This window comes from Neovison vison, chromosome 10 (assembly GCF_020171115.1).
Source record: "Neovison vison isolate M4711 chromosome 10, ASM_NN_V1, whole genome shotgun sequence".
NCBI lineage: Eukaryota > Metazoa > Chordata > Mammalia > Carnivora > Mustelidae > Neogale > Neogale vison.
Window position 1 is genome coordinate 3,759,270 of NC_058100.1, and position 9,498 is coordinate 3,768,767.

A 9,498-nucleotide genomic window follows, 5' to 3' on the forward strand; every position below is an offset into this window, starting at 1 on the left:
TCGCCTCTGAGAAGAGAGTCCTCCTCACCTCTCTGTTTCCTCAAGAATATCAGCACAATGTTAGGAATGTAGGAATGTTAGGTGGTTAAGTGCAAGGCTTTCGGAGTAAAAGCGAATGGAGTTCGAATCACAGCCCAGCCTCTTCCTAAATGCATGGCCTCAGACAAGTCATTTAACCCTTAGAAGTCACAGTTTTCTCAATTACACAATAAGAATGATAATAATACCTATTTCTTAGGATTGTTATCAAGTAACATATATACAGGAGACATTTATTACAATATCTTCTATACAGTCCATGCCCAATAAGGAGAAAATTGTATTTTTGTTATCAATAAATATAATTGCAGTTGTGAATATAAAAATGTTATTTTATTACAAGAAGCAAAACTATGATTAATAAATGCAGTAGAGTTGTTGATAAAATACATCTAAAATTAAGAAGAATGAGTTAGGTTCTCCCGTGCTCACCAAGTCCAGAGGCCACACATTTCCTTAATCCTATGCATTTACTAAGGGCATAGTAAGAAAGTCATGCATGGATGTCAACACACCATGAACTTTCTTTTCTGTTTCCTTTGCTTTTACTTTTCCTCAGCTTGGAATTGTTTTTGCTCAACACACACACATACAGACACACACACAGACACACACACACGTTGTCTAGTAAAATTCCATTCACAGAGTAGGGTAGGTTTAATCATAGGTTTTTAAGCAAAGTAACAAAGTGATCAGATCTAAGTTTTAAGAAATAATTCAGCCTCAGTTGGGAAAACAGCTTGAAGGTGGAAGTGTATGGATGTGAGAGAAGTAGTTTTAGCTATATGAAGTTCTAGGGACACTGATAATTTCTAGGAAAGGATTATATAATACAGAAAGTGGAGAGAAGAGATAAAAAAAAGTATGAACCCTTTCCCCTGCTGGAGGTTCATGCATATCAGTTCTCTAACGATATTACCCTTGGGGAAAGTACAGTTAAAATAACTAGTCAGTCAATCAGTGAAGTAATTCCTTCCTCATTTCTCTGGAAGAACAGGAGACATTGCCACACTCCTCAAACCCAGCAACACTGCTGGTCTCCCTGTTCCTCTCTTCCCTCGTTTTCCCTTATTATCACCTACCAAGTATATGCTGAAGACTTTCTTTGTTGGGACATCTCCACCCACAGCCTATGGGTTTTCTCTCATTTACCTTCCCTTCTCTAGCTAAGATTGTTGTTAGATCATACTAGCTTCTTCTTATCAGCCTTTCCCCCTTACTCCTGTCTTTCCATCTGGTGTCATCACATTAAGGAGTGAGGATGAGGGCGTGGCTGTGGCACAGTCACGGGAAAATGAGGCTGACAATCACAGGACTTGTGTGGGTGGGCTATGGAGGAGGGGAAATTTCCTAGCATTTACATTGTAGTAAATGTAAATTTACCCTTTATTACATCTTAATTGGGGTGTGAGCCCTGGAGAAAATCACCCTTTATGAAGCATGTATAAAAAGACTCAGTAAGAGAAAGAGCCCTCAAACAAAATAGGACAAGGATTCCAGCATCTTCAAAGCCAAGGGAAAAGGGAAGAGTCACTCAGTACTGTTGGATGCCAGCTGGAACAGTCAGAACGCAGCGTGGCTATGCTGGTTTACTCGTGCAATGGGGATTTAATGATGTCATCACTTAATTCACAATATCTTTAATTGCATTGAACACAAAGATTAAGATTTCATTGATGGTTATATTGCTTTATTTTTTTTAAGACTAAGTTTTAAATTTTGTTTTTGCGCTTATAGTATTATTCAGTGATCTTCTTGGCCTAAGATTCTTTGCCATAGTCTTTAACTACTGCACAATTGCAGCTAATGGCCTTGTCAGGCTTCCTCCCCTGTCCCTATTACAGAGGCCTACCCATGGTCCTAGCTTCTTACAGTCACCAGCAATAATGAAATGGATTGAGTCTTGAGCAAAACGGCCTCCACTCACTTCACACATTATAGTTGTGATGGCCTTGGCTCGTTACTGATCCAGACATGGGACTCATGTTGTACAGTACTGCTAAGGTGCGAATGGAACAGGTGAGCCGTAGGAGAACCTGCTGAAACATGTCTATACAGATATTCGTCAATAATGAGTACTGGGTGTTATTCACAACCGATAAGTTATTGAACACTACCTCAGAGACTATGTACTGTATGCTGGCTAATTGAATTTAAATTAAGAAAACAGTAAATACTTAATTTAGGAATTAGGGTTATTTTTCAACTATATCCATTAGTGGTACCACAGAGGGAACTTTGTCTTATGAAGATGAGTTTTCAATTACCATATCTGACAAACATTTTGACAATGTTAAAATTAAATATTGACCCAGATCATTTCCATAATATGAATTTTTCTTGACTGAATTGAGTGGCAGGAAGCTGATTTAACAAAGTCAGATCCAACCATATGCAGGTTGGATAAAGAGTGAAAGAAACTATTGCATACACTAAACTCACTAAAACTATTACATATCTAGTTTTAGTGAATTTTGTTCTTGGTGACCTCCGGAAGACCAGTTTCAGTAAAAGCTGGTGGGAAAAGATCACAGAGAGCTGAGAATGAGAAGTCACCAAGAACTATGTAGACTTCCAATAATTAGATCTTACTTGAGGTGCTTGGTCTTATGAAAAAAGATTTTAACTTGACCCCAGTGTTTTTTTATAGCTTCCTTTATTTCTTTATTCCTCAGACTATAGATTATGGGGTTAAAGAAGGGGGACAAAACTGCAAAGGCCAAAGCAATGACTGTATCCCAGAATAAGGAGTAGGTGGCAGAGAAGCGGAGGTACATGAGGGCCACACTGCCAAAGAAGAGCAGAAAGACAGTGAGGTGGGAAACACACGTGGAAAATGCCTTGCGCCGGCCATCAGCTGACCGAATACGTAGAATTACAGTCACAATACCAACATAGGACATGAAAATGAGCATCACGGCTATAATAATCTCCACTGCATGGACAATATCCACCACCTGAATCATGACGATGGCTTGTGGGTCTGTGCAAGCCAAGCGTAGCACAGGGAGGAAGTCACAGAAGATATGCTCAAGGTGATTAGAGCCACAAAACGGCAGTGTGGAGATCCAGGCAATCTCAGGGAGGGGTGTGATAAAGCCACAAACGCAGCAACTCAAAGTCAGTTGGACACACAGCCTGGGGGTCATGATAGTGGGATAATGAAGAGGGTTACAGATGGCCAGGTAGCGGTCAAAGGCCATAGCTGTCAAGAGACAAACCTCACTGATGCCAGTGGAGTGGAAGAAATACATCTGCAGGAGACAGCCATTCAAGGAAATGCTCTTCTTCTCACTCAGCAGGCTGGTGAGCATCTTCGGTATGGTCGATGTGGTGTACCAGATCTCCAGGAAAGAAAGGGCGCTGATGAAGAAGTACATGGGAGTGTGGAGGTGAGCGTTCAGCTGGACCACTGTGATGATGACCAGGTTTCCAAAGACAATGAAAGTGTAAATGAAGAGCAGTGGAACAAAACAGATGACAGAACCTTCCCAGGAATAAGGGAAGGCAGAGAAGATGAATTCCTGATTGGTGCTTTGATTGGGGCTCTCCATTTTCTAGTTGAAAACAAGGACTTCCAACTTCCAGTGCACTCAACCTTGTAGGAGATGTCTACTATTGGTGAGAGAGTAAATATTCTTACCAAATGCCAGCTCTGTGTAGATCCCTGCACTGGGGATGTGGAGGAAGACAAAGAAAGAAGGAAATAGTCCATACCCCACAGACGCTCACAACTAAAGTTATAGTATGGGACAATCTTCAGTCACAAAGTATAGTCAATATTTTAAACCAATGATTCCCTAATTTTCACATCTTCAGAACCATATGGAGGCATTGTTAAAACTCAAATTGCTGTTCCCTATCCTGAGAGTTTCTAATTCAGTAGATCTGGGGTAAGGCCAAACAATTTGCATGCCTAACACATTTCTAATTATTCTAATCTTACTGGTTAAGGGAACCCCATTTTAAAACCATGTGTTTAGACAAAGAAAAAACTAGACAAGGCAGTGAAGGAACAGTAGGTGAGTTTTTTCCCCTCATTCAAGTCTTACTGATTCCCTAACGATCTCCCCACAATGATTTCAGAATTCTTTCCTCAGGCTTCCAGTTCCTCATCTGATTCTTGGCATGTGATTTAATTGAATATTTTAATGGCAAAGACAAACCATCACTGGCGAATTTCACCCTCTTCCTTCCCTGTTTCTGACATATCCTCTATCTCCATATATACATATAATATACATAACATATATAAGCAATCATTATTCAGAGAATGTTCAGAGGAGACCAATGATAACAATGTTTATGTGTTATTTTTCTTTAAAAAAAAAAAAAAGATGGGCCATTCTAACTTCTCCAGTTCCTTCTCTCCTCCCTCTTGTAGGAAAATGGATCTCAAATATGTTTTGTGCCAAAAGGCTTTGGTCAAATGCCATAATTAATAGGAAGTTACTACGTGGAGCCATAAATGCAGAGCTGCTCTATCTAGTGGGAGCTGGGGTGGAGAGAGAGTCTGTAGGCTCCATGGAATGCAATGGAAACATCACATTGCAGGATATGGTCCTATTAATTTATTCCCTTTTCAGAATCATTTATTTGATTCTTTCTTTTCTGTTATCAAATGTGCACAAATCTTAAGAGAGAAGTCCTGTCTCTAAACAGATGATTTCTCTCCTCTTTACCAACATCATTTTTCCCTAATGCGTGAATATGTATTTATTGTCTTCATTCCCTCCTGAATCCCTTTGAATCAATGATCTGATCTCAATGCTCCATATGACTTTTCTTAAAGTATATCAGTGGCTTTCTGATTAAAATTTCAATGGCCTCCCTCTGTCCTCATTGCCGCTAACCTCTAAAGCTCAATCACCTGATCCTTGGAAGTCCTTCCTTTTCTGCCTTTTGACACCACAGTACCCTGGTTCCCCTCATTGGCTATTCTGTATTCCACCTCCCAAATTTCTTTCTTTGTTCTTTGTTTCTAACTCCATATTTTTTTATGAAAAGATCTTATTTATTCAAGACTTTTTATCAGTTTCTATAGGCCTCCTACTCTTATTAACTAATGTGACTCCAGAATTCTTATTTTGCATCTCTTTCTTGAGCCCCACATTTTCTTCAGAACCCTCCCACTTAGAGGTCTCACCTTCACCCAAACGTGTTGTCTCCACCTGTTACAAGCTGAAATCTGTCCTCCCAAAGTTCACATGTTGAAGTTCTAACCCCTGGAACCTCAGAATGTGACTCTGCTTGAAGAAAGGGTCCATAAGGAGATAATGAAATCAAAATGAGGACACTAGGGTAGACCTTAATCAGATATGACCAGTGGACTTCTAAGGAGAGGAAATGTGGACACAGCTTCAGAGGGAGGACCTTAGGAAGACTCAGGGAGAAGGCAGTCACATACAAACCATGGAGAAAGGCCTCAGAAGAAAGCAATTCTGTCCAAACGTGGATCGCAGACACCTAGCTCCTAGAATTGAAAGAAAATAAATTCCTGTTGTTGAAGCTGAAGACTCAGGTGGTGATAATTTTTTATTGTGCCCCCATCCTCATCCACAGCACACCACCAGAGCCCCTTAGTGAATTTCTTACTTTTGTTCATCTAGATACCAGCATTAGTCATTTTATATCCATCGTGGCCTCACTTCTCAAACCCAATGAACCATCCGGTTATGCTTAACTTCCCATTTTTCTTGCTCTATCATCAGTATCTTTTATCTTCATTGCCTTCATCGAATTTGATGCCTACTCATAAGCCTTACACCACTGTAAAAGTTTCCAGAGGTCTTACTTTTCGATACAAGCTTCCATTCCCTCAAAGTCTGTCTTGCTAGATTATCAGTTTACACACGTGACCTCCTTCCATCCTCTACGAGAGTTTCACATTCTCTCCATTCCCTTCTTCTGAGGTGTCTCTGCTTTAAAAAGGGAACAGCTCAAGTCCTCTAGGATAACACTCTCTTAATCACTGGAACAGGAAGTCATAAACCCCCTTTGTTTTCTGTCATTCAGTAGGTTCTAGCTTTGTGTATGAATTAGAAAATGGCATTTTATTACAGTTTCTTACTTATACTAGCTACAGATGTGTTTGTCCACTGATTATGTAATTAAGACCCATCAAATTCCTACACCATCTACTACATCATCTTCCTTTAATGTACAGACTTTTTTTTTATTTATTAAAAAAAAAAACCATATCTCCTGTTGTTATGGCAAGTTATTAATCACCAATCCCCAGTTCAGTAAACCTGTAGTTATTCCAAACATGTCAGTTTCATTTTCTGGTCTCCGAACATTACCTTAAAGTAAATCTTTCCTACCTGAAATATCCTCATCTTCCTTCAAACCTCTAACATTTTTTTAAACCTCACTAATTTCTACGTGTGTCTTTTCTAGTTTCAACAAGTTAATCCCACATGTCTTGAATCTTTCTCTTCCTATTCCCTGTGAACTAGATCTACCTATCATCTACCATCTATCCATCTGTTATCTATAACTATGTCTAACTATCTACCTAGTATCTATTTATCTCTCTCTATTCATGACTATTGATCATCTATCATCTATATCTACCATATATATACCTATTCCTTTTAAAACATTTTTTTTAAGTTCTCTTGATTTTTCATATACATACCTGTTCTTCCCCATACGTCTTGATCTCCCCAGTGGTAGTCACCACATCTTCTAACTACGGCTCTCAGGCAAGGGTTTTACAAATTGAACCAAGCTACTAGTTGAAGAAGGTGCCTCCCAGCAGACCCAGACCTAATACCCTAATCTCCCGAAGAAATGCAGTCAGTTCAAAAAAGGTATAAGGAAGATCTGAACCTGAAAGAAGAACCATTAGACTTTTCCCACTGAACTCTCCTCTATCTAAAACTTAGTAATTGTAAATCTAGTGCAAACATTAGTGATGTTTATGTCAAACAGCTAACTGGAAATCTCACTTGATTCCTGAAACATTGATTCCTAAAACATTTCAGAGATCGCTTACAAGGCTCATTTGTGGCTTTAAAGCAATCATTTGAGCCTTGGCCCCATTTCCTGGGAAACTGTAATATTTAAAACATTTATGCTTTGTACTAACTTGTCCTACAGTATTATTTTTCCTAACTCCTCTTTGTTCAGAATCTTATCAACAGTTATTCATGGTATCTGCATGAACACTGGGTTATCTATTCATATGCAGGTGGCTCATTTTTCCTTCAGATATCTCCAGTTCCCCAAAATTAGTTAATTCACTGACCTTGCTGCTGTTGGCTTCCAAAGTTGGACAAATCTAGATGAAGACTCTAACTTTCCCTACCCTGATGTGGCCACCATCAACTTCCTTCACTCTTGTGCTATGTCCCTACCCCGAGTCCTCCATCTAAACTCTATCTCCTTCACCGGGCAATGAAATATGGATCTGACGCTCCCTGTAGAGCTCTCTCCCTCCTTCTTATATGTGTGTATCTTTTTCTGAGCATAACTTGAGTAGGAAGATAGACTCTCTTGGGAATTTTACATAAACTAATTAAGACAAGAAAACAGTCATTCCCGCAATGGCTCTAATTAGGAAAAACAGTTCAGCCTGACAATTAGGAGAACCCCAGTTCTGGGGAACTTCAATCCAGAACCAATGAGACAGTCTGGGAGCCTGAGGCTTTGGAATGAATTGTTTTTATAAACTTCCTTTTTCTGTGGTACTTCTGGTGAGATTGGCTTTTAATAGACTCAAAATGCTGAAAATCCAAGACTCAGATTTGAAGGAAGCAGACACAGCAAAGGGGAAGAGATTGGTGGAAAACAAAAACCAAGACCCGAACTTACATCCTGATTACTTATTTCCAGGACAGTAAGCCAAATTTAGGAAAACGCAACCTTGCTTTTAGGCCTTAAAATATGCCATTCTCTCTCTGAATTTCTCCCTCCCTGTTTTATGGAATAAGCAGCTCTTCTTTAAAAAAAAAAGTTCTAGTTTTGGGGTGCCTGGGTGGCTCCGTGGATTAAAGACTCTGTCCTTGGCTTGGGTCATGATCTCAGGGTCCTGGGATCGAGCCCCACATCTGGCTCTCTGCTCAGCAGGAAGCCTGCTTCCCTTCCTCTCTCTCTCTGCCTGCCTCTCTGCCCACTTGTGATCTCTGATGGTCAAATAAATAAATAAAATCTTAAAAAAAAATAAAAAGTTCTAGTTTTGTTATTGTAAACAGCTATTAGAAACCCAAATCTGAATTTTTAGGAAATTACATTTTTTGGGTTTTAGTATATTTTACATGGGAATTGTATTTTCCTACAGATTGCATGATCACATGGACAAGTTCAACTTGATGCTAACATTGTACTCCAAAAGATGACTGCTCATTGATTCTTATTTCATAATTAAATAATAACTTATATTTGTTATCAGTTAGGAATGTTCCTTTCTTATTTAATCCCAAATTGACAAGTCATTCTCTTGGACTTTTCCTTATGGTTGCAAAGTAGATCTCTAAGTACCAGGCATCCTTTGTCCTGCATCAGGGCAGAAAACTGTGGCCTGAGAGCCCATCAGCAAAAGCTCTCCCAGAAATCCTGGCAAACTGTTGCCAATATCTCTATGGTGAGACCCCCCTTATCAGAGGTGGGCGAAGAATAATAGGTTTCGCACAATTGACCCAACAGTATCTCTTCTGACTTCAAAATATTACTCTGAAAATTAATTTGGAATTTAAAATCCTACGTGATTTTAAGCATTGTATTTATTTTATGAGACTCCATGAAAGGCATTGACTATTACTTAGAAACCCACAATGACATTTAATCCTGTACCATCATTCCAAATTCAGATAATGGTTGCTTCAGATAGTATATGAAACCATGTCTAAAAAACTTATTTAGTTCCAGCCATCTTAGATTTACTGAAAAAAAAAAAAAAACAAACACTGTTTTTGTAAATTATATGAAATTGTAATGTGAAAGTTTTTTAAATTTTCTAAAACAAAAGTCTCAATAGAAAAATGTCAACACATAATAATCAGGAATTAAAGAGGCAACAGAAAAGAGCTGCTCTGCTTGTTAAATATTAATAAATTGTTAAATAAATTATTCTGGTGACTTAAATGTATGTCTTCATTTATTTCGTTTTGTTTTGTTTCCTTACGCTGGCAAAGAATACAACAAATAATATACATTGCATGGGGTAATGTGTTGAAATATAAGCCCTCAATGTTGCAGGTTATATAGATTTTTACAGTGTTTAGGATGGTGATTTGGCATTATCTATTTCATTTTTAAATCTTGACTACTATTGAATATTGCAGTTATATTTCCAGAATTAATCTTACAACAATATTGCAACGTGCAGTATGTGGTTTCATACTATGGCCTTGTTTATGAATAAAAGTGATTAAAATAAACTCAAATTTACAGCAATAGGGATTATGATACAAACTATTATGTAGTAGTTATTTTACGTGGAAATCATAGATCTCT

General features: G+C 38.5%; 1 protein-coding gene across 1 annotated transcript; it reads right to left on the bottom strand.

Moving 5' to 3' along the window:
* Positions 1–2,627: 2,627 nt before the first annotated feature.
* On the bottom strand, positions 2,628–3,593 carry LOC122918047 (olfactory receptor 6K2). The gene has a single exon (XM_044266205.1). The coding sequence runs from the start codon at positions 3,591–3,593 to the stop codon at positions 2,628–2,630; it is 966 nt and encodes a 321-aa protein (XP_044122140.1).
* Positions 3,594–9,498: the final 5,905 nt, after the last annotated feature.

Bases quoted from the DNA above. Each gene is read 5' to 3' on its own strand.
- LOC122918047 (XM_044266205.1), bottom strand. From the start codon at position 3,593: ATGGAGAGCCCCAATCAAAGCACCAATCAGGAATTCATCTTCTCTGCC.